The sequence below is a fragment of the Acipenser ruthenus genome, chromosome 20, assembly GCF_902713425.1.
Source record: "Acipenser ruthenus chromosome 20, fAciRut3.2 maternal haplotype, whole genome shotgun sequence".
Taxonomy (NCBI): Eukaryota; Metazoa; Chordata; class Actinopteri; order Acipenseriformes; family Acipenseridae; genus Acipenser; species Acipenser ruthenus.
The window spans coordinates 2,005,984-2,031,282 of record NC_081208.1 but is presented as its reverse complement, the minus strand read 5'-3'; the positions used below and the strand labels follow the sequence as shown (position 1 = coordinate 2,031,282).

The window sequence follows — 25,299 nt, the reverse complement described above, 5'->3', positions numbered from 1 at the left end:
ATATGAGAAACAAAAATGTACCTTACATATTAAACTTACATACTGGCCCAATAGAAAATGGTATACTAGGGTTGCAACCTCTGTCCGTGTTTTCACTGGATCGATCGTCTCGGTTTTGAGGAAGGTGTCCCGGGAATTGAATTTGCCATAAATGCCAGTACCATAAATTCGATAATTCAGGATGCAGTGTTGCAATAGACGCACAATATTAAATTGGTTGTCAATATTACAGTCGTGCTATTTTCAATGTTCCCTATTATATGGGATTTCTAGAGTTTAAACTTTTAACACCTCTTGTGTTCGACATCATCGACTAGGTTACATTGGACCAGTACTGTAGTCAGGTTAAAATAGTTAACACTATTCAAAAAGCATTCTTTGCATCTATAATACTATTCATTAATAATAATAATAATAATAATAATAATAATAATAATAATAATGATAAATAGACGCACATTTGAACAAAAAACACTTTATAGCAATTTTATACAAACAATAGGACTCCATCATAGCATTAACAAAATCACGTGTAGTTACCTGCAGTGTGGGACAGCAGACTGTGTGGCAGTTTAACTACAAGTTATAAGACTAACTGCAGCTAGAGGACATTTCCAATGCAGCTACACTCAAATTACAGTTAATTTTACAAGTTCATACAAACTGCAGCCTAACAACAGGTATTTATCCCAATTGAATGCACTTTTAAAATGACACAATCAGCTGTGTGTACCGTTAGTAACAGTTACCCAACGTGTTCAGTTAGAAAAAAAAAAAAAGATGAAGACACAAAAAAAAGATACTGCCAACGATTCTAGCTACTGCGTCTCTTTCCTGTTTTAATGTTGTTTTCAGTACCATTCTCATTTTGTCTCTTTGTACAAAACTATTGCATAGATGCCCTTTCTTACAGTCCATGTGAACGAACAACTGTATTCTTCATAGCAGGAGGGGTTATAAACTTAGGCAGCTGCCTCATTATCATATTGATTGAATATCTGTGTCTAATTTCTGTGCCAGACTGCCAGCGTGGTTTTAAAATGAAGATTGATGCCATCACAACATTATTCTAACCCCCCTATGTGACAACGCATTTCCACAGGTACCTTTCCAGGAGATTGTATAAATATGATTAAATAATTTTTTTTTAAAAAAAAGAGGAGAGAATCGCCTTCACATTTATAGGGGGGTTTGTTTAATTTCCATTTGACTTTCTAGATCACTGTCAATATCCAAAGCTTCTTTTATCTTCTAGTATATGTCCCTCCACTCCTACTGAGAATAAAACAATGTCAGGTGATACAAATGGTGCCCTTTTCCTGGGTTTTTTTGTGACAGAACTGATCCAATTGGTAATGTGCAGAAAGCCTGGAAATACTGTACTGTACCTCTCTCACCTCCAAACCCTTTTTGTTTGCAAAATAAATAACTTCAAACTACAAATAAAATAGTATTCACAATTTTGAAAATATGTAGGGCCAGTAAATATTTTAATACTTTATTTATTTTTTAATTTAACTAAGTTTGCATCAGTAATTATATAAAACTTTAATACATCCACAATAGAAAATGTGGATTCCTAACCTGTGTTAAAATTGACTGTGTTCTATCCAGTTTTGCCAGGGTTACATTAAAACATTAATATTACTACTATAAAAATCTGTTGCCATTTGGACGACTGGTCACTGAAAACAAATCTACTGCAATTGTAAAAATAAGGCACAGGATTTAACAATACAGTATTTCCATTGGGAAAATCTGTGTGTATAACACATTCCTGCAATGGTAAGCACAAGGAACAATTCCTCCTTGCATGTATTTATGTATGTATGTAATAAGACACAGACGTAAAGCTTCAATTGGGAATATCATCCATATACACACCAGTTATATGTGTGCATATTAGAAGGTTCTTGCTACAGCTCACTGCGTTGGGCTTTAAAAATTCAGTCAGTTCAGCTGCTAACAGTTCCTAATTTTTGCCACTCCTGAAGGAATTTGACCAAGGGCAACAAAAACGCTGCTGGTTCTCTTAAGGGTCGACGAAGGACACGGCGATGTATCGTGTGCCGGCGGTCGTGGGGAGGCCCTCGTGGTAGTGGGTTAGGCGTCCTGGGTGCATGAGCGCCCACCCTTTTCGAGGAGCCTGGACAGAGCAGTTATACCTGATGAAGCGACAGCCCCCTCCCTGCAAGGAGACAGAGAGTCAGCACACCGAGAACACTTCATAACTCGCACGGACACTTTGATTACATACTGTAGGACCTGGCCATTCAAATGTAATTAAAAGTAGGAACTACTAATACATTGAATAAATACAGAATTAGCAAGAAACAAAAGTCAGTATATTTTAAACTGCTCTCTGGTGCAACTACAGAAAGCTGACACTTTGTGCTATGTTTTTTACATAGTTTTTTTTTTTTTTTTTTAATTCTTTTCCTATAAAAAAGAGCAAACTTTTAAGTTAATATACATTAAAAAAATACTTTAAGTGGATTGCAGGACTTTCCCCAAACATGTACAGCAGACCAAGCCATAGAAAAAAAAAGTGACGTATCATCATCAGGGTAGAAGTAAAATGCTGAGATAGTGAGAAGTTTTAAAAAGAAGTAAGCTTTAAAAAGTTAGGAGTCTTTTCATTTGTGTTACTATGCATTCCAATAGGGAGCATGCTTGGAGCCAGTTCATGTAAGTCAGTGAGCAATATGTTTTCACCAGCACACTGTATATCTCTGACTCAACTGTTCAACATAAGAAACACACAATAACTGAATATATTAATAATGTAATCAGTGTCACCGTTTGCAGTGTATTACATTGTAGACTAGTGAATGCTTTCCTGGTTATTAATTAGTTGTTTCTCCGGGGAAGTTTAGGAGTAACAATAAAATGAACAATTGGTTAATCTCTCGCTAGAGAAGAGATCACCAAAGTTAAAGTGTTAAATAAAGTGCCATGCATAAGCTATAGTAGAACGATAATAAGAAGAATAAAATCTGAATTCCCTGTATAGCAAGTAAGTCTGCAAATTGTCCAGAGATGATGACAGTCCGACAGGATCCAGAGGGCTTACCTGATAGTCAATCCCGACGGTGTTCAGTGCAATATTTACAGTAAAAGTGGACGCATCGTGATGAGGCCTTAATAGTGGCTGTTCATCGGGTTTATACCTAACTACAAAGGCCAGATCAAATTGAGCCTGCAAGAGAGATACACACACACACATAGCAGGGTGATGCAAGAGAGACATGCAGCTGAAACATACCAGCCAGAATCACATTGACACAGAGAACAGACTTGGACAGGACAGCCCCTTCCTGCAACGTTCCCCTGTTGAGATGCCCACCCCTTTACCTCATAGTCAGTGTCTTTGCTGTTGAGAGCTATGTTAATTGTAAAAGTAGAGGCGTCATGGTGGGGTGCGAGCAGCGGCTGCTCGTCAGGTTTGTACCTCACCACAAAGTTCAGGTAAGAGGTACACTGTCCAGGAGAAAAAACGCAGGTGAGCAACAGCATCACGTTTGGCCAGCGATGGAAATAAGACTCCCGCTGCAAGGCAGTTTGATCCACTCCTGGTTTTACTATGAATTTCAGATGGCACACCTGAGCTTGTTACTGGCTGATCGAGCTCGTATTAAAACCTGGAATGGGTGAAACTGCTATGCCATAGGAGTCTTAATTCCACCAGTTTGGCACTTTATTTGGTTCAGAAGTCTGGAACCACAAGCTGTACGAGACACCCACCCTCCGACGTGCTTATGGTGCCTGAATTGACTGTTAACATCAGGGGTGGCCCTTCCACTCCTGGTCTTTGTTCCAACCCTGTTTGAAATTGTTTAACCAATGAAACCTCCATCCTGACTCTGAAGTAGGCAATTCAAACATTTCACCTGTTAAACCTGGAGTGGAATGGCCCTCCCGGACCGTGATTGGACACCCCTGGTTTACATGTCAGATGGTGGACACACATTTGAACCTTGGTAATGGATTTGTGCACATGATGTTTTGTGAAAGCAATAATACCCGGCACAGAGACATTATCAGAGACTGAGGACCTTTTTTTTTGTGCAAGGGTATCATTGCCGGTATGTTAATAAAATACACTTCGCATACTCTTTGTGTGCTTTCTAATAATATACATTTGCCTGTGATGGTTACTGGAGATTAACACCCATTTCCCAGCTGTAGATTTATAATTATATTTTCAGCCCATGGCTGTAAACGTGTGAACCACCAGGGGTGCAACAATACGCCATGAATCACGATATGCGCCACACAACTCTAGAAGTATCACAATACAAGCTAAGGTTTTGATGGGAAGCTTTGTATGATGTGGAAGGCAGTGAAATTTGTTATATGGGGCTTTTGTGGGTCCTGTAACACAATACATCACATAAGGATGAACGGAAATTTACACCGCGAATACTTTCACCCCAATAAAACAGCATGCATTCATTTTGATCAGATCAGAACACTATCTGAAAAGCAACACTCAGCTGTCATCAATAGGCAGTTTCAAAGTACAGTAGCTAGTCTTTACCGGACAGCATTTAGATTACATACAGGGGTGACATATGTCAGTTTTCTCAAAACTTCCTCATGCTACACCCCTGAAACCCTTGTTGACTCAGTAAATGGAGCACAGTTCAGCTTACCTTGGTGTAGTATCCAGGGTACATTTTCTCTGTAATTGGTGCAATGTACTCAAGCAAGAACTTTTGCCACTGCTTCTCAAGCTCCACCTGATTCATGTGAATGTCTATGGTAGGGACGTTTTCATAGCCACCTTGAATTCTAGTGTCCTGGATACAAACACACACACAATTAAACTGTCCATCAACACAACTGTACAATACCCTTCATCAGACCAGATCGTAAAGACATGCAAGTAGTCTATTGTGTTTGTGTCCTCTCTTTGTGATCACTCTTGCTATATACTGTAAAACAGGAAATATCTGCAGCAATTTCATTTTTTGCATGGACATATTTACAGCAGCAAATGTTAACGCATTTAAGCTATGCATATACTGTATATAAACTGAATTGAGTAATTATCCTAATTTTGCGCATGTACATTTTGCAGATTTTTAACAAAAGTGAAATGAGTGAATATTTCTTGCCAGCAAACATTTAATGTTTTACAGTATTCAAATAGAGTTGTCTGTTTAGCCCATTCAAAGCAGGCATGGGGGTATTTTCCCACCAAACAGTAAATCAACAGGTAAAACACTGACACTACCAGGAAAGACTTGCATATTTGTTTGAAACCTCGGCAAACACCTGTACACTTAAGCATCTTCGTAGACATTTACTGTATCATTGGCAATGTACTGTACCATGTGAAAAAAAACACACATTACAGAAAATATGATTCCAGTTATCTAAAATAAACTCAGTAAATTCAGTGGCGCTCCACAGACTGAACAATGCTGTCTAAGTTCCAGAGAGTGGGTGTTTATACATCACCCTGTATATTTAAAAAATATTCACCTTTTTCGTTTTAATAGAAACCTACCTCATTGCCACCTCCAGACCACTGTCCAAAATGTTCCATTTCCTCGACTAGATGATTACAGCCGGTTTCAGTGAAAATAGGAAACCAGTAGACATCTGGGCATGGCTTTGAGAAGAAGACAGAGGGACAGGGGGCTTAGTCACATGCAGTTTTGCATCAGGTATATAAAACACCCATTACAATGAAAAAGAATGAGGCAAACCGATGTAATACTGAAGCACTGCTGGGTAAAGCCAGTGTGAAGGCATTCATTTACCACTGTGCTTGTGCAGGGTACTCAGTTTATACACAAACTCATTCTGGTCAGATAATTAACCAGGGTAACCTCCAATTGTATATCCCGGGAGGTCAAGATTTTTTTTCTTTGTTTTAGAAATTTGAAAACTGTTTGTGTGAACTCTGTGGAGTTCGAGAAGTTGCCCTGCCAAAACTTTTGAAAAAAACAAAAAACAAAACACATTATGCATTATAAAATAGATGAAGGAAAATTCACATGGTCCAGCAGTGACTGAATGGGATATATAAAAGCTTGCAACAGTCATATCAACGCAGACTCACCGTTTCTATTAATTTGTCTTTCATGATTCGGGTGTAGTTTGAATGGATGTACCGTTCTTCCCAATCCTGGAGAAAAAAAAGGAACATTTTTGAAAGGGTATCATTCGCTTTTAACAAGATCACCCAAGACGTTGGAAAAACTATGTTTAAATATTGTTCCACAGGTTACCATATCATTTTTTTTGTTAACAAGCTTTGAATAGACAGTTCCGTACGAGGGATGCGGTATTCTAAAATAAAGTTGGAGTTAAAGTACCTGTGGATTTTCAAAGATCTGCCACAGATCATTGTGCAGGTGAGTCGTCTCACAGTTTTCAGTGGAAAGAATGCGTCCGAATTCATGTCTGTTGGAAATAAACATGAATACTCCCTGTGGAAATCAAACAGAAGAGACAACTCAGCATTTCAAACCACAAGGGCACATTGAACTGGTGCAATCCAAACAGCCATTTACACATCAGAAACTCTACCCCTGATGCAGGGGGTACTCCCTTTTATCAATGAAGTATAAAATCGGATTTGCTTTTTTTTCCTATGTGAATTTAATGATCCATTCTGCTCAGCTATGCTGGACATATACATGTGTAAAAATGTGATTATTATCCAGGAGGGAGACTGTACCTGCTCCCGGGCATTGCTGCAGAAGGCCATGTCAGGGTCCAGTGTGAGAGAGTGGAATAGATCTTTATCTGTCAGTTCAGTCCTCAGGACGCTGCCTTTAATCAGGTAGACACTGGAAATGTACGGGACGTTCCAGACACCACTGCATAGGGGAGACAAAACAGCTCAAACTGGTGCACACAGGCTAGTGGCAAAGTCCGGATTCCAACCTTCTCTTGATCATTCAGATGTATGCAAATATCACTTCTGCATTTGGCCGCCCACGCTTCACTACACAGTACCGTGACTTTACCAGCGCTTGCCACTGTAGAGCATTGTTGAGCACAGCTGAAAGGCATGCTGTTATCAACAGAGAGATGTGTTTCTCAAGTCAAGGAATTGATAAACTGGAGTATATCTGACCTTGTGTGTGCTCTGTGTCTGGAACAACACTGCAACTCATGCCAAAAAATTGATAGTGTTTCGATATTGTTAGGAAAACAGAGTGTAAGCAGAGTTCACAAAGTTCAGCTTCACACACACACGCAGTTAGGTAAGATATGCAAGACAGGCACTTGAGACTGCGAGTGAGAAAAAGCTACCTGAATCCTCTCCTGACGACAGACCATCTCCGTACCTGAGCTATCTCTCATCACATTAGGTAACTGATCATTATCCGACTTCTGTTTAAAACTAGGTGCCAGATGTGCTGCGTTTAACGATCAATGATTAAGCTATATGTGTGCAACTTTTGAATATTGGAATCAGTAAATGGAAGCGTACTAACATAGCAATTGGTATTGTGCACACCCATTTGCAGACATCAAATTAGTTTCCTTACACCACAGTAAACTGTTAAAGATGAAAATGTATGGGAGACATCTGGTAAACTACACCGTTCTAGCAGAAACGTGTAATTTGCTATCCCCTAAAAAACAGGAGCATTATTAAAGCTCTCACAGCAAGCACGCCTCAGAACAGTGCCATTGTCCCTCACCTCTTAAGAAACACTAGATTCACACAAACCACCTTCGCAGGTCACACTTACACCCTCCTCCCCTGAACGATGTCCACGTAATCTTCAGACCTGGCATAGAACCCGTCAGCACTAAGGGCCCCCCAGAAATTGGACCACAGCTTCCCATTGCGACTGATCATGGGGGCAGTTATAGACCTAAAGAGAAGGGAAAAAAAGTTGGCAAAGTTATAACATTTACACTATAGTCCTGATCTCCAAAACTGGAGTCTGCGCAATTCAGAGAAACTGGCAGTGCTGCCCTCTTTGTGACTCTAATCTTAACATGCAACCCAATCACCCGGTCTACAGGTCTGCCATAAGGAGCACAAGAAGAACACTATCATATTTACGTCATTTGGAGAGCGAAGATTCTAAAGCTACACTGAACCCCAATTTTGTAACATCCCAGTAATAAACCATGCCCCCCCCAGAGTGTCAGCAGGACTTCCCATGGCTTTCACATGAAAGTGACTTTGATCATTTTACGTTTGTTTTTTTCACTCTATTAGATTCAACTTATTTATGTTTCCCTCCAGCAAAAATGTCAATTGCATCGAGCCCAATGGGTTGCCTATTATTCCTTATAGTAACCAGATGTCCTGTAAAAATGTGGTGCTTTTATATGTGGGTCAAACTAGAGGGAAAGGGGTCGTGGTGTTGCAGGTATATTAGCCATACTTACCTGTTTTGTTCAATGAGTATTTTGAGCACGTCAGCATTTTTCAGGACGACCTCCACATCCACGCTGAAGTAATAATCGCATTCTGCGTCCTGCCGGCACAGATCCCTAGCAGAAAATGCAGGGAGAGCATTCAATCAAGCAATTAGAAAAAGGCCAAAACAAATGTATTCTACCGACGATGGTTACAGGGGCTTACAATCCCAGATTCCTCGACCCTGCGTTGTCCAGCTCCTCCTCCGGTCCAATCACTTTCACAGCCCGATACTCGCTCCCATGAGCCTCCAGGAACAACTTGACGTTGCGCTCGTGATGGGGCTCCTGGGAACACATGGGATTGTGGGAAAGTGTTTTCACTAAAGTGCTTCCGTTCAGACGCATCGCTGTACGTGTCTGTGCACAGCAGAGCTTTTCTCTTCAGGATCTGCCTTGTATTCTCCACAGCTCCGTACTCACATGGTTGTAAATGAAGAGCTGAAGCCGGTCCTTGGGGTACTTGAGGTTCAGCAGACGCTCAAAAAACACAGTGACGAACGGAGTGGGCTGATGAATGAAGACTCCAATCAACACCAAGGGGTACTCGCTCTCCTACAGAAACAGGAACAATCAAGCTGAGGATCTGACTCGGACAACCGGAAAAACACACATTAAAAAGAAATACCGACATTCAGACTAAAGTAAAATACTGACACAGTTGAAGGCTCCTTCATTAACCCCCGCAGTGCTTACCTTGAGAGACGTCAGACTCCTTAAGTCCTCATCACACTCAGTGCAGCCTGTTTCAAACGTCCACACTTTGGGGATGTAGTTGCCCAGGTAGTTTAGCTGCAGCTGAAAGAGCCATTATAGTGTTAAATCTAGTCTAATTTTCTGTGCAGAAATCACAAAAGCACACAGTACCCAGTGGCATTGCTTTAGTGCATTATTAAGTAACAAAATTAGTCTTATGTAATTAATTATTACCTTGTTGGCTCCGTTGCCATGAACTATAACTGGTAAAGTGTCGTAAACCACATTCCTAGCGCGGACCCGTCCGTCCTCAAACTTCAGCACAACGTCATCTGAACAGAAAGCATTAGTACATCATGTCCTTTCAATTACAAAACACAAGGCTTGTAGCATTTTAAAGTTAATTTATAAATCATGAACACCACCTTGTGTCAGACCAATCCCAGCCCCCTTTTTGTAAGAAATGGTGTGCTCCTACACCCATGCAGATCTTGCAGTGCTGCTCTGTCATTATCAGGTGTGGGGGATACCAATTCTCACAGGGGTGTTTGTTTATTTATTTTTGTCTCCCCAGTGGTTGGCACAAGATTAAAGTATATTTCAAGTACAGCTTTAAAGTACTTCCTAATGAAAACATTAATAATGCTCACACCCATTTTTGCCAGGGCAGGATGCAGACTCTGGAGTGACATTGGATACAGAGTGTGCAAAAATGATGCAGGACAGTACTTTCCTTTTAGCTTTCTTTTTACACACTTTTGCATTCATTATACAGGGCGATTCATAATCTGTGCAACACTGTTGTTTCACATGGTTTTCCATTCTACTTTAATGCCGACATGAACAATCATCTGGTGGCCAAACAGTGCGTCACAGACTGTCATTGAAATATATCCTTTGAGTAGCACCCTTGTGTTGCACGAATTATGCATCACCCTTTCTAGAATTCCTTTTTCACATGATAACAAATAAAGTTGTTCCTCTATTAAGAGCTGGTTTCATTTGTTCAATGCTCATGAATAGTCTTGCAGTGTTGTGTGTATCGGATTTGTTTCTGTCTAGCCCTTGCTTTCTGAATGAGGGGAGAAGGCTGAAGCTGAAACAGCAACTGGTCTACGTGTACAGAGACATCTCACAGCACAGTCATAAATTCCTTTACCTCACACTGCAGTGCTAGAAACTTTTATTACCAAGTACTGATGGGTATGTTTCCAAAGCAGTAGTGACTGCTGACATCTTTTTTTTATAACAAGGCATATAAAAAAAGATCAAAGAACCAAGGCCTTTGAGAGTTTGTGATCACACATTTTAAAACTTGCAAGCCACTTTTCCAATAAAAAGGTGAAAATGACTCCCAAAGTCCAACACAGTTTTTCCTCCATTCTTCCAATTAGACTAATGGAACATCCGAGCAGGTCTGTGTTAAACGAGCTGGCATGCTTGGTCTTTGAACATGCTTTCTAATTGGTCTCTGCCTGAATGGGAAGTTTTACAGTAAAATGAGCTGGAAATTAGTACCACCACCAATTGTTTTCTTAATTCCAGAATCGCACAAACAGCTTTTTTTTTTTTTTAAACTAGGTAAAATGAGACTGCTTGAGCTCCCCGTCTTACAGCCATCAAAACACATGCAGCTTGTTAACAGATTTGAGGTTGCAGGATTATTTAAGAAAAAGTACTGTACAACCTGTGTTTGTTCCCAATGCTAAAAGAAACATGTTTGTGACTTACCTAAAGCTCCATGGAGATTTTGAAATATTCTGCACTTGTTGTCCAAAGTAATATTGATCTTTTCCTGAAAAGAGATCAAAGAAGTGTTATACAGTTACTGTATTTTTACCAACAGCACGTTTTAATGACCGCCCGTGTACAGACTCATCAATACAATGACCAGACAAGTGGTCACCAATATAGCCTTCGATACCCAATCAGGGGACCATTAGAAGATCACCATGAACATGCAAAGTTTCATCAAAACGCGTGGGGAGTTTTGAAAGCACATAGTAGAACGGTAACCAATCTGGACCAGAACTCATTCATAAGATCCTGGTACCCTAAAGGAATGTCCGTACCAAGTGACCTACTTCTCTCTTACCCTTTTCTCTGGATTTAGGTAAAGCTGCGTATAAAACAGCTGGTCGCTATCACCGTCTTTTCCATCCCAGTCTGCAACCATTTTCTTCAGGCTGGGTACGTAGCCAATGAAACCTGAGGCAGGGTAGTAGGGTGTGATCATTATAAGTGTGATTATAAGCATATACATCTATGCGATCCCATTGAGGTAAACAAATTGCAAGTTAACCAACACATACAGTAGTGTGTCAATTTATATCATTTATATACCAACCTGCATGGAAACCTCTGGGTGTGAAAATTTCAATTTCCGGTCAAATAAAAAAAAACAGTTTTATAGAAACAACAGACACTTGTGTGAAAATATTAGACCACTTTGTGCTTTAATTCTAAAAAGTCTCATGCATTTTACCATTTGTGGCGATGTGTTCTCTTACTATTTTGAATGGATTGCATGTGTGGCCTATTAAAGTCATCAATTAAAATTAGACAATTTGCCTATTTTGACAATGTTCCATTATTTTCAGTTACAGGGGTTTGATTTCAGATGCTCAAGAAACAAAAACAACAGATTTGCACGCTACTGTAATTCAATCAAGACGTCAATAGCGCAAAATGAAATCAAGCCTCAAGAAACGTACCTCCTGAGCTGAGGAATCTCTTGCCCTCCCGGACGTGGGGGTACTTGTCCTCCAGGTGCCGATCTGGCCATATGAGGCTCTCCGCAGAGAAGACCACCCTGTGGTTGGCTTGCTGGAACTTTTTCAGCAACTCCTTAGGATCTGATGCGAATACCACGTCGTAGCTGTTTATAGAGGGGTGACAAAATCACAGGCACTAAGAATAGGCTCCCCTCTCCTTCACTCAGCACTTGATATAAGCCAGTACTCACCAGCACCCAGTACTGGCAAGTCGGGGTTTTTTTTAAAACCAGGTTTGCTGTAAGCTGGGTTCACACATAAGCAATGTTGTTGAGCAACTAGTACCAACTTGTGTTTCGTAATCACATGGGTGTAGACTCGGTCTTTTTGCGGTAGATTTTAAATGTGCTAAATGCAATCATTTCTGCAAAGCAACTTTTGTTGGCTTGCATCCTCTTGTCAAGGGCTGTGTGCCTTGCTGTAATCTAGAGCAATGTCAGACACTTACGATTTATGTCAATTCCACTGTCGCAAATATAACAGTGGGGCTGGCATTACTGAACGTCAAATGTGCTTTAATAGATTGAAGAGATTTTTTTTTTTTCTTACCTATCAATGAACAAGATCACTTGATCTTCCTTCTCGTATTTCTCCAGTGCAGACTTCAGGAGACGGACTTTCTGACCTCCCCCTGAAGCAGTCTTGTAGTTCCCCCCTCTCCATTTCTCCCCTCTGCCCAGCACCTTTAACATCCAGACATTACAGCACACGAGTGAAAGGACTAAGATACCTGCACACATGCACAGTTACAAACTGCCAATTGTCCGATGCAATGCACTGACTGTTTACAGTGGGAATTAAGATTGAAATTGCAGGTTTGAGGTCTTACTGAGGGAAGGCTTCTTGTACTTCACAGGTTTACTTGCACGCCTACACTTGGAACCCATGCTGCTTCCAGGTACATGTCATGCTGTGGCATGCAGAATAAAACTACAACTCCCATAGTCTCTTTCTGCTGCAGAGAATCCAATCCACTCATAGACTGTGCAGTTTCTCTGCTGGGTTTCCTTACCTTAACGGTATAATTGAAGAGTTTGGCTGATCTCATGAAACGTGTGAATCCATCTGTCTCGCTGGTGCCCACAGTCAAAACTAAAAGATTTTCTACAAAAAAAAAAAATGTAAAAAAAGAAAATGCATTCCTTTTTAGCAACTCAGGCTTTCAATAAGTTAAAAAGTCCAAGAATTTTGCTGATGTTTAATTAATTTCTAGTCCTGCAAATAACACAAAACACACACTGCAAACCTGGATTAGCAAATATCTATGCTACTGTCATTGTTGTTTACAGATTGTTGTGGACTGTCCCTTATGAAAATAACGTATAGGTTACCTACAGAATACTTCTATAGAATTGCTATAGAATTCTATAGAAGACCTACACACTATTGTATTGAACCTATAGGTTTTTATAGATAATTGGGACATTTGGCCTATAGGTTATTTTCGTAAGGGGTATGCATCTTTGAGGGCTATTCTCTAATGGAAAAATAAATAATGGCTGGATGAAATAACCTCCACAATCTACGAACAGGTAGGTTGTTTGTTTCTTAATAGATGTGTGTGTGTCAGAAATAAAACGGGGTGTAATCTCATTTTAAATTTACTGTATAAATCAAGCACGGTTGCATACTGCTTGTGTGTTTTATTTTCTTGCAGCAAATTGACACAAGTACAGACAATGCGCTCATTATTTATCCTCACGCGGAGGATATGTGTGCTTTGGTAGCTGGAATTTGGCTGGTCTGCATTTCTTAAGGAAGTCGTCTCAATTTGATCCGACAACTTGGCAGCCGTCTGCATTCGAGCGCAGAGAGACACTGGAAGACGAGACTGAGGGCAGGGGTCCAGGGCTAATCCGAGGTTCCACCAAACTGTGACGTGTTTGCTGTCGATCCGACACCAAGAACTGATTGTTAAAAAAAATGTTAATATCATTTTTTTATGTTACAGTTTGTTATATTCTTTGTCTATTTGTGTCCAATGTGATAAAGGTCGAATTGTATGCAGTATAGCGTTTTTAATTAACTCGCTTATTATAACATGGTTTTACAACACAAACAATGCATTTGTAACCCATATACAAATGCAACACATCATCAGTAGCCCATTTTGAAACTAGTTTAACTCAACTATATGTGGAGCTACAATGTTCTGTATTGATTTCTAACCGCATTTACAATGTCATGCAAACTTCCTTAACAATGTGTTGCACTTTTATATTTAAAAAAAATAAATGAAATCTCAAAACTCCCATGGAAAGTTGTTAAACTACGATTCAGGACAGCACGCTATGGTAAAACGTTGCCCCATAATCTTTTGCCAAAGACAAGAATGTTTACCTGTTTCCAGAATGCAAAAAAAACAGGGCAGCGCTCTGTGCTGGCGTACAGGCTACAACTGTCTGCGTTAAGCGATGTGTTGAGGAAACGCGCTCTACCATTCAAACCCACCCCGCCACACGCTCCACAACACACGTTTGCACGACTGCCCGTATCCACGTCAGCAGCTGCAGAACTCTCGAGAGTCCATAGCATAGCAGAAGTGGATTTAATAACGCAGGCAACTGTACAGCGCTTAAACGAGAACACGATAAGCAAGTAATGCACATTCATGTATAGCTGAAATTATCTGAACCGCTTACGTTACGTCTATGTTGCGTAAAATATCTCGTCACATTTTTTTAACCCAAACTTGAATACCAACCGGTATATGTTTTTTTTTTTTTTGGGGGGGGGGGGGGGGGGGGGGGGGATTAAATTAAAGCTATTAAAGACGAGAAATGTAGACGTAGGCCTATGTATTTACACGTCCCCCAAATAAAATAACAAATTAAGACACTCAGATTGAGCAGTTACAGACATAGGCTTGTGTCGGGTAAACGATTAACGATACATTTTACTTGCAAGTTTTTAAACTTTGCTCAATTAGATACGTGTTTTATTTGTATTTTGTTTTCCGCAAACACTGTTTCCATTTTTATATTCCATTTCCAGTCCACTGAAACGTCTCATCCGGCGCTAGATAATATTCTTACCTTCAGGGATTGGATTCTGTTGAGTACAGTTAACTTCAAGGAGAAAAACTGAGATCCATATCCCAGACAGTAGTCGTACCAAGGCCTCGGTCTGCATTGTAAAGTGTAATAATATTAACTCCCGGCTGCCGTCCTTCTCCAGATGTGTTCTGTAAACACTGTGCAAGTGCAGCTTCACTTCCAGGCTTTATAGACCCTTTTTTCCTGCATTAACTTGTTATTTTCTACAGGAAGATTTTTTTAAAGGGATAGCTCCGCTTTCATCTCCACCCCCAAACATACATCATCACAAAAAGACACACTGATTCCTGATTCGCCTATCACCAGCTGGAGCTGCCAGCACACCCGCAGGGCAAGCGAGAGGGGGATGTGCAACCTCCTCCCACCCCCCCACCCCAAAAAAAGTTATTTAGATTCATCTAATAATTGATTGCATTTGGAATAGTCGCACCTGGTTAGATCTTAAATGTGCTTTGCAGATGTTTTAAGTTGACTCGCTATTGTGACCCACAACACATTTTGGGTGTGAGCTAGCCTCATTATTTTCCAATGCAACTTTATTACGTGTTGCATGCAACGAGTGCAGGCGAATGGTACTTGTGTAATCCGGGGTGTGACTGGGTTAGCTGACTTTTTCTTCCTTGAAAATTTTCTTCCAGCTAATTATGTTTCATTGATTTCAATAAAACACCCACAATGCACCTTAAACAGGGCCAATAAGTAAAAAAAAAATCGTATGTTGCATTAATTTGACTCCTCATAACCCAACAAAAAGGCAAATGTTACTAACAGTAAGATACTGACACTAAGGCAGCTGATTCCGCTTCTCCTATTTAACTACACAAAACACATTTAATATAACTACCCATCTCCCTTTGTCTAAACATAAGACCAATGAAATATACATATTTATCTTTCTTCAGCCCTGAAGTTAAAATTGTGATCTTTTAGTTGTTTCTTATTGGAGAATTTGGCAATTAAAAACAAAACACAATGATGCTGCCAGTAGATTTTCCACTTTTCCAGTGATTGCACAGCTGCATTTGTCGTGTTTGCTGTCGTTTGTTGTTTGAATTCTGCACCTGTGTTTATACATCACTTACCACTTCACGGTACAAGGGACATGTGTCCCACAAATAAAATGATGCTAACCTTATATTTGCAATGGTGTGCACGAAACAGGGTTTAAAATGTACTGACAGACTGGACCTGCTCATCCTAATTGTCAATTCCCTCGTGATATTCGAGTCACTCTCAAAAGTATTTTAAGAATAAACTGTTTGAACAACTGCCCGATTCCTTGTGTACCTTAAGGGGTTAAACCAAATTCCAGCAAATCCAGATGTTTCACGGCGTACGTGCGATACGTGCAACTAAATTTAAAGCAACATTGACTCTCGCAATTTAAAGAAGCAGTTACTTTTTTTTTAACACAACTTAATAGTTAATAAACATGTTAAAGTTATATATTTTTTTCTTTTTCCATCGAGTCATTTTTCAGCCAGATTTGTAACCGCACATCTGCTTGTGGCCGTATATTCACAAGCTGTCGTGACGTTGCCTCGCAACAACTGAGACGAAAGTCGTAAAGTGGAGCACCAGGGAAACAACGCCGTAAAAAAGCAAAAAAATAAATAAATAAAATAAAGCGCGACACTTCCTGTTTTCCTTTTTTTTTTTTTAGAAAACGGTTTACGGTTGCTCCAAGTGTCAGACGGTGAGTGACTTGGATAGGAAGCAAGCAAACAAGCAACGGACGAAATTTAGTGCTGTCTGGGAGACATTCTCCTCTCGATTGAAAACAAGAGGACTCCCTTGCAGATGAATCGTTAAACATGCCAGATCGAGGCTTTCTAAACGTCAGGTGCGGGATATTCGCGTTTTACACAGGGGTAACCAATTCACCTGATGATAGTGTCGTGTGGTAGATGCGTCGTGACATTGTCGTTACAAGTATGTATACACCATTACTGAGACACATACTGTAAAGCTTCTGTTAATGTGTTTTTAGTTATTCATATGTGCATGATGGAGAGAGGATATAAGTTGTATCGACACTTGGAGCTGATAATGGTCGTGTAACTTAATGTAATCAGACGAGAAGAAGAATGAGATCGCTTTTCACGTTCGTCAGTTTGCAATTCTTTTGTATTTTGTTGTGAAAGTAAGAACCAATGCGTGAAAAGACCAATTGAAAACCGGTAGCTGGGAATTTATTTTCAACCAGGAAGAAGGACACAGCAACCAAACAAAGACCAGCGCAATCAAATAGATCTCTCGGCTCTTAGGAAATGGATGCGAGTGTTTTTAAAAGGTGTCAAACCAAATACAAACGAGACGTGACTGGCGCTGATATTTAAAATAGTTAGTTACCGAGGGTGAGAACTTCAAATGACACAAGAAAGGAATGTGTGACTACTCTTTCAGATGTGAAAATGGAAGCCAAGCACAAGGCTTCTGAATAAAAAGCATGTTGTCAAATTGAAAAAAACAAACAGAGAAGACAAAATTACATCTATCTATAAAAAATATATTTTTCTAGCTTTAAGAAAAATCAATACAATGTGGCTACAGCAGAGACTGAAGGGGTTGCCAGGACTCCTGTCCAGCAGTTGGGCCAGGAGGATGCTGGTTGGGTTGCTGCTCTTCATGATTATATACTGGTACCTCAGTTCAGACGGGCTCCTGCGCTTCTTGACCAGCTCTGGGGAGCCTCGCGGGGCCACGGGAGTCTGCCTGCAGTCCCAAATGCAAAGATGGAAGCCCCTCGTGGACCGGGGGGAAGGGGTCATGGTAGCGCCACAAGGCAGGGCGTCTGGACCTGCTGTTGTTGGGAATGGACGTCTCCTAGTGGACGTTGAGAGCAACAAGCTTTGGGTCTCCTCCTCCCAGCCTGGCACTTCCCCGGTTCTCCTGACTGAGTACCCGCCCTTAGTGGCGCTGAAGCCAGCCGAGGTGCGATCTGAAAGCCAAGCTGTAATGCTTTGGTTCCGTAAAGGTTCTGTGCTCTCGGTCCGTTGTCTGCTCATGGGGCCAACCCAAGGTGATTGCGTGACCCTCCGGGAAGAGTTCATCGCACACCGCAGCCGGCCCAGCCTGTACCTGCAGAGGATTCACATCTCCAACCCTACGGACCGTCCCGCCACCTTTGAAGTTGCCTCCCTGACTATGTCCTTTGGGAGCAAGTTTTTGGCCAGCGTCGAGAAGATCGAGGACCAGGATATCATGTTGTCTACCGGGAGGGTCCTGACCGAGAAGAAGCAGATCGTGCTGGTCGTGGTGGCGACCAAGAAAATGGGCAGCAGGCTTCAGGTCGCCGCTAAGTCAGAGTTTGCGGAGAACGTGCTTTCGGTGGTCTACACCTCCGACCCCATTGACTCCTCAAAGCTGGAAGAAACTTTGATCAGACTGAGGGATGGAGCCAGGAGAGAGATGGGAGACTTGATGAGAATGAGCGTAGAGGACCTTTACCAGGAGCATCAGCAGTCATGGGCTGACCTCTTCATTTCAGGTAAGAGTCAATAGGAATGCTGTGAAGATATATGTTACGAAGTAGGAAACCAAAATACTGCATCCTCAGCATGCAGAACAGAATCTAATGGATAGATTAATCTGTATATGACAAGTGGTTTTCATCACAAAGCCTGCACCAAACTAACCCATTCAGGTGTTAGTACTGTGCAATAGAGTGGGTCACTGTAACCTATATTAATAGTGAAAAACCTCTTGCATCAAATGTCAAAGTTTAATCAAATTCAGGCCAGCCAATCAGAGGCCAGAATTTAGTCAGTCATCATGACCCAAGATTCAGTCTATATAAAACACATAGCTTAAAGGCTGTATGCTCTCACAAAGCTCTGCAGTCACAAGTTTAAAATGTTCAGAAACAAAGCATTTATTGATGTTGTGCAAAGGCAGCAACCTTAATCGCGTTTTATGGTGCTATACCATAAAAATGAGCTGTATTTGCATATTATGAATGTACGATAATGATACTAGACTGTCACACCCTTTTCCCACCCTGATTTAATTGTAGCTCTGTGAAGTGTTATTCAACTCACAGCTGCCACATACTCACAAGGCCCCCTGGCATTATGACATCTTTTTAATCACATGCATGCCCAGTAATCACAAGGATGGTCTGATTAATATTTGAATGTTTGCACTTGCAATACTATACTAACTCTATTTAACCTTGAGCAGTGCTTAGGAATCTCATGCAGTGGTGTTTACAAAACAGTTTTTTTTTTTTTTCTAATGACAACAGCAGAATATATCCTAAATTCCTAGTTATTCAGCTACGCATGCTGAATCACGTGATATAACTTTTTTGGTGACTTGAGTCCTCAGCACTTCAGACTTATAGTCCCTATAGCTGGTATAACAAAGAAGCAATATAATAAAGGTTTTTAAATACACAGTCAGAGCACAGTAAAGCCCATTCTTGCCATAGGAAAAAGTGGTGCATTCACAATTTGCAGTTCAAAACTAATCACAGCCCCATTTTGTCTGTGAATCCCCACCTTGCTTGCCCTGAGGGGTACGTATGGGTGTGTGTCTTTTCATTAGATCGTATAAAGATTTCTGACTAGTCTTCCTTCAGCCAACAGATCATTGCACAAGCTTGACATGCCAAATGCTTACCATTTAACTTCCTTTTGTTCAGCGATGGTACTCATTGCACCTGCTGTGGTGACATCAGTAGACCTTTAAATTCTGTTCATTTAAAGAAATTGGTGACAATCCACATTGCAGTAATTGGGTAAAGAAATCCTTGTACAGTAAATGCGTATTTTATGGTGATTATGTGGTTTATGACACTGTACCTACAGTTTCTATCAGTGAAGTATGGCATTATGTAACACTTGATGCTGTATTGAAGAAAGAATCTAAAAAGCCTAGACTTTCAGAAGGAAACACAATTAGGTAATGCAGATGTTTCCAGTGCAGATTCTCCCTGTGATTATACGCTCTCCCCAAATGCTCTTTTGCATGGAGACATTTGCATGGTTTTGACATGTTTTACCTACTTTCTAAAACCATACATAGTGGGACTGCCTCCCTCTGTTTGACATCTCAGAACATTCTTTAAATTACAGCTTCTCCACCCCCCAACCCCCTTTTTGAGCTGTTGTGGGCTTTTATTTTTATTACTGACAGTCAACCTGTGATTAACGTGTTCTAAAATAAAATGCTTAAATGCCGTTTCTGTTCCCCCAGGTGTGGAGATGAGAAAGATCATGGATGCCCACACTCCCTCCAGCGACACTGTCAACACCACGCTGTACTACGTGCTTTCCACGTTCACAGCGCCTCTGCTGGACAAGAAGATCAGCGCAGAGGAGCGCGAGAAGCTGGAGTCCAGCCTGAACTACGCTGACCACTGCTTCAGCGGCCACGCCACCATGCACGCAGAGAACCTGTGGCCGTCCCAGGTGAGCGGTGTGGCGCACATCCTGCAGCTGGTCAACCTCTGGAACCTCACCCTGCAGAAGAGGGGCTGCAAGGCCCTGGTGGCAGCCGGGGTTCACGGGGTCATGCAGGGTATGGTGCTGAGCTTCGGTGGGCTCCAGTTTACCGAGAACCACCTCCAGTTCCAGGCAGACCCAGATGTGCTGCACAACAGCTACTCCCTGAGGGGCCTCCACTACAACAAAGACTCCATCAACCTGGCCGTGCTGCTGGACACGGAGGGCAAGCCTTTCCTCCACCTGTCGGTCAAGCCCCAGGACAAGCAGGTGAAGCTGTACGCCTGCGAGGCCGGCTGCATGAACGAGCCCGTGGAGCTCACCTCGGAGGTCAAAGGGCACGTCTTCCCGGTCATGGTGACCCAGCCCATCACCCCATTGCTGTACATCTCCACGGACTTGACCCACCTCCAGGATCTGAGGCACACCCTTCACCTGAAAGCCATTCTTGCTCACGAAGAGCACATGGCGAAGCAGGACCCGGGACTGCCCTTTCTGTTCTGGTTCAGCGTGGCTTCTCTCATAACCCTGTTCCACCTCTTCTTGTTCAAACTGATCTACAATGAGTACTGGGGGCCAGGTGCTAAAGCGCTGTTCAGGAGCAAGGTATAGAAACAATGTACAGCATAGCTGCTGCTGCTACAGCTGTCGCCCCCTCCACCCCCGCTGCTGTTTCTCTTTTTGTTCTGCTTCTGATCTTTCCAACTGCCTTTCCTCTTTATAAAAAAATAATAATAAAAAATCTTTTACAGTTAAATTCTGGGGTGCAGTGATTTGCTGTGGTGCTTGGTGGTTATACAGAGCTTGCTTTTTCCTTTTACTGTACCAACAATCAAAAAAAGGTGTGGTGCTGGCTTAAAATGAACGTTTATATTCAATAAAGGTTAACATCCTTGCTTCTTTTTGTTATCAAGGTCTCTTACCACAAGCAGATTCATTGTTCAAATCCAAATCAGTCTTTCAGAGAATGAAACCTTTATTTTTGCATTTCCATATAGGCAAAGCTCTTCTGTCAAAATGTGTGTGTGTGTGTGTGTGTGTGTGTGTGTGTGCTCCGCCATTAAACATGCAGCATCCCTTTTTATTTTGGTTGAAAGCGTCTTGCTGTAAAAAAAAAAAAAAAAAAAAAAAAAGGATCAACAAGATTTTGAAATTCAGTGGGTCACTTCTGGCTAATCTAGTTTAGCTTTACTAAATTAAATAACTAATATATTCATATGATCTACAATCCATTGATAATAGGTGTAGATTATACTCATGGCTGTATTAAAAACTTCTGAAAAGTGATACTGCATTATTAATGAGACCTTATTTCCTCTCCACTTTCCCTGGAAACTTGACATACTGTTTATATATTTTAGTTTGTCCATGCAAAGGATATGTCTATTGCATTAGCTTTAAACCATTCTAATTTAAGAGGTTTATTTAGTTAATCTTTTACTAATAGAAGCTTTACCGTAAACATGCCCTATAATTTTGGCAGAAAACTGCTTCGTAAATCATTAATTTTACAAGAAACAGAAAGTAATTTACAGGTCATTCAGTGTACACGATACCATAGTAAATCCACTCTGGTACATTTGACAATATTTCCCTGCAGTACATTTGACAATATTATCTACCATATTATTTTCAATTCCAATTCCCATTCCCTTGTAATCAATCCCAACACATCATCGATCAAATTTGCAACGATCAGTATTCTGTTAAATGAGCTTCTCACAGTGGCAACCAATTCATTTGAAGCCCCGGTTGGTCAATTAAACTGGCTTCAAACGAAAGCAGTTGAACAAGCACCACCATGATTGCGTCTCTAAAATGTTGAGTCAGTTCCTTTCGAAGGAATCTGAAATGAGAATTGATTTTAAAAATAACCTGGAAATTGAATTGGAATTGACCCCACTCTGGTAGCTACTGTAATATAGATCTTTGTAGTTGCGCATCAAAGAGTTGACTCAAGGTGTGTCTCTTTGTATGAATTGTATAGAGCATTGTGAATACAACCTTAGATTTCAGGGCATTCACTCTGCTACGTATCAGTTCAGTATTCAGAAATAGCTCCATTGTCTCGGGTCTCTGAAGTGGTGTGTATTTAATGTTAGAGTTACAGATCCATTATTTCTAAATTACATACAGTATAGAGATTAAACTGTTTTTTCTCTGACACATTCTGACCTCAGCAGGTAGTGAACCCCAGTGACGACTTATGACAGCCTAGGAATCAGCCTGCAGTTAAAGTATATGAAGAATCTACAAAGCAACCTGCTGAGTTATGTTGTCATGCCGCAGTGCAGAGTGTAATGTTTGAAGATCCTACTCTATCACAAAGGACGATTTCTCTGTCTTTCAGATGATCTGTTTGGGACATGTGAAGGTTATAACACTGACAAGGAGACATTGTCCTAAGTTGTTTTTTTTTGTTTTGTTTGTTTTAATTTAACAGGATGACCCGAGTGTTTGAACTATTTGAATTTCCAACAATCCACACTGAAGCAGCGAGAGCCCAGCTTCGAAAAAAAATACACAGAAGTTTTTCCAAGTTCTTGTTGCGAATTGTTTAAAAAGGATGTTGTTAAATGATTTGATCTCCTTGGTTAGCTAGTAATGTAAAAGTGTTTCAATATAATGACCTCAGAGGGAACGCTTTCCATGGTCTTGGTATCACCTTGATTCAGTGATGTTAGTTTTAAAATACAGTGAGAAGGATTTCTCTGGCTTTCTGTTTGTACATGCAATGGCTGTGTGGTTTGAAAGTCTTCTGAATGTGTGTAGGAGATGTTATTTGCAGTCATTGTTTGTTTGTTTTTACTCAACCAGAAAATGTGAAATTAAATTAACCAAACCAAAAAAAAAGAAATATTTAAAAGATAAGTAACTTTAAATGTAATTTTATTTATTACTTGTTTTGGCTACAACCTTTTCATACTACGGTCAGGTCGGGCCAGCAGAGTTGAAAGGGAGATGCGTTATGTGATTTTATTTTGAATCAGGAAGTACTCAAAAGGGGCTGGCAACTAGGATTCCACAGGCTCACATAATGAACAGGTGGATATGTATACAAGATTGGATCAAAACGACTTTAAAACACATTAAAAACACACACACACACACACATTGAAAACGACTTGCCCTTTAACGTAATAAAAATTGATCTGTTTGTCTAGGTTAACAAGAAGATCAAGCCTGGGCAGTCCTGTGTTGCTTGTTAACTGCAGTAAAATGTAATCCCCATAACACATCCCCCCCCCCCCCATACAAGTGAATAAGCAGCCTTGAATGTCCCTTTGGGGACTGGTTAATCCAGATTTGTGTGTGTTTTGCCTATAACAGGTTAACAGAACAGGTGACTTACCACAGTGGCACTACTGTGTACATTTATCATGTGAGGAATAAGCAATGTAGGGCTTTTCTAGAAATATTTAAGGAATTGCAAAAAAATCAAAATAACCGCATGCCTATAGCATCGACTGCAAAATGATTTTTTGTTCCTGGTAATTGTGTAGAGAATGTAAAGGGGGAGGAGGTGGTGTTCTGTGTGTGTTTTAATCATTTGTACAGATAAAAAAAAAGTGTGCTTTACTACTGGATATTCCAAAAGATTTATTTTTCAAAATATTATTTTGTAATAGTTTTTTCTCTTGCAGTAGTTGTCAAGAGTTAATATCGGATTTCTCTGAAACACAGTTAAATGCATGAGCAGTGCCTTTTCATCCTTTTACAAATCAAACATTGCAGTTAGAGCGTTGGAGCTGGATTGTATTTACTGTGGCTGGCACTATAGCAACTTAGTGATCGGTACAATATTTACAGTGGGGATCATGCAGCGTCACTGGAGCTGTACTGAAAAACCCCTATTGGTGGGAAAAAAAGAAAATTATATTTAATAACTTAAAAAAGATCCACTACTGAAGTTTTCAATATGTTTGTTTTGTTTGTCGTCCATATTATTTTAAATTCATATACATGAGTAATTAGGACTGTAGGAACACATAGGACTGAGAGAACACATAGCCACCTTTTCAGGAACAGTGGCTTGAAACCTGGTTCCAGGAGACCAGCTTTGCTGTATCAAACCCCAAGTCTCCTCTGGTGTGCCATGCAGTGGCATGAAACCTAGTCTCCTGAAACCAAGTTCCAAGCCAGGCTTTGTGTTCCCTCAGTTTAACTGTTCCACAAGTACTCAGGTAAGACGGTTGTGAGGTGGAGGGGACATCGCAATGTAAACCAATGGGAATGTATAGTAAAACTGTCTCGTTAACTTTCATTACAAATTTCCGTCATACTTAGTTTTAACCACAAGAGGGCAGGCTACATATGGGACAACTCCTCAAATCCTCTTTCTTTATCGCTTGTCTTTCTTTCTATTATTGTAATTGTATTTTACGTTTTGCTTTTGTTATCAGGACAGTCTGAGACCAAGCCCATTGACTTTATTTACTGTGCACGACATTTGCTAGCTTCAATTCATTGTAAAGAAGCTGAATTACTAGAAACAAATGCCAGACTTATAATGTTAAACTCTCAGAGAATGGGGTTGGGGCTCCACCGAATTGTATGTGCCCTGTTAAGTTTGATGTATTGTAATAAATGAAGGAATATGTCATTGATAACTAACGTTTCCTTACAAAGGGCTACACAGACCATCCAAAATGTTTCAAATGCTGTTTTTTTATGTTTGATATCTGGGTGCAAAATAAATTAAGAAAAACATGGTGTTGTTTTAATTTGCTGACTTGCACGCCTTTTTAAAATCCCATGTAATAGAATTTATTAGGATGTCAAATGTAGATTTAGTTGGCGCTAACATCCTGTATCCCAGCAGCTAAAACTGGACTGTCAACAAGGCCCGCTTTACGAAACAGCTGAGCGCACAGAAAGCATGTACAGTTAACAAATACATATCAATTACATTTTAGCGCAAAC

General features: G+C 40.6%; 2 protein-coding genes across 8 annotated transcripts; one reads left to right on the top strand and one right to left on the bottom strand.

Annotated features, from left to right (window-relative positions):
• Nucleotides 1–459: 459 nt before the first annotated feature.
• Nucleotides 460–15,207, bottom strand: LOC117426087 (procollagen-lysine,2-oxoglutarate 5-dioxygenase 1-like). 5 transcript variants are annotated; one of them, XR_009307841.1, is made up of 21 exons: nt 14,909–15,207; nt 12,886–12,977; nt 12,423–12,556; nt 11,814–11,977; nt 11,195–11,307; nt 10,831–10,894; nt 9,334–9,431; nt 9,100–9,201; nt 8,827–8,958; nt 8,570–8,691; nt 8,374–8,478; nt 7,722–7,847; nt 6,695–6,836; nt 6,330–6,443; nt 6,074–6,139; nt 5,516–5,620; nt 4,656–4,802; nt 3,355–3,480; nt 3,074–3,199; nt 1,342–2,188; nt 460–1,272 (listed from the first exon to the last, which is right to left on the bottom strand). XR_009307841.1 is itself a non-coding variant. In XM_058993082.1 (20 exons), the coding sequence occupies exons 1-20, from the start codon at nt 15,003–15,005 to the stop codon at nt 2,033–2,035; spliced, it is 2,331 nt and encodes a 776-aa protein (XP_058849065.1). In that variant the 5' UTR covers nt 15,006–15,207; the 3' UTR covers nt 460–2,032. The 5 variants fall into 5 exon arrangements, 4 of the variants coding, with proteins under 4 accessions (XP_058849065.1, XP_058849066.1, XP_033899254.3 ...); XM_058993082.1 differs by having other exon boundaries at nt 460–2,188; XM_058993083.1 differs by lacking the exon at nt 14,909–15,207 and adding an exon at nt 14,214–14,363 and having other exon boundaries at nt 460–2,188.
• A 1,266-nt stretch (nt 15,208–16,473) lies between these two features.
• On the top strand, nt 16,474–24,986 carry LOC131698817 (uncharacterized protein KIAA2013 homolog). 3 transcript variants are annotated; one of them, XM_058993080.1, is made up of 3 exons: nt 16,474–18,419; nt 20,129–20,982; nt 22,560–24,986. In XM_058993080.1, the coding sequence occupies exons 1-3, from the start codon at nt 17,471–17,473 to the stop codon at nt 22,584–22,586; spliced, it is 1,830 nt and encodes a 609-aa protein (XP_058849063.1). In that variant the 5' UTR covers nt 16,474–17,470; the 3' UTR covers nt 22,587–24,986. The 3 variants fall into 3 exon arrangements, with proteins under 3 accessions (XP_058849063.1, XP_058849064.1, XP_058849062.1); XM_058993081.1 differs by having other exon boundaries at nt 16,475–18,419; nt 22,820–24,986; XM_058993079.1 differs by having other exon boundaries at nt 16,475–18,419; nt 22,557–24,986.
• Nucleotides 24,987–25,299: the final 313 nt, after the last annotated feature.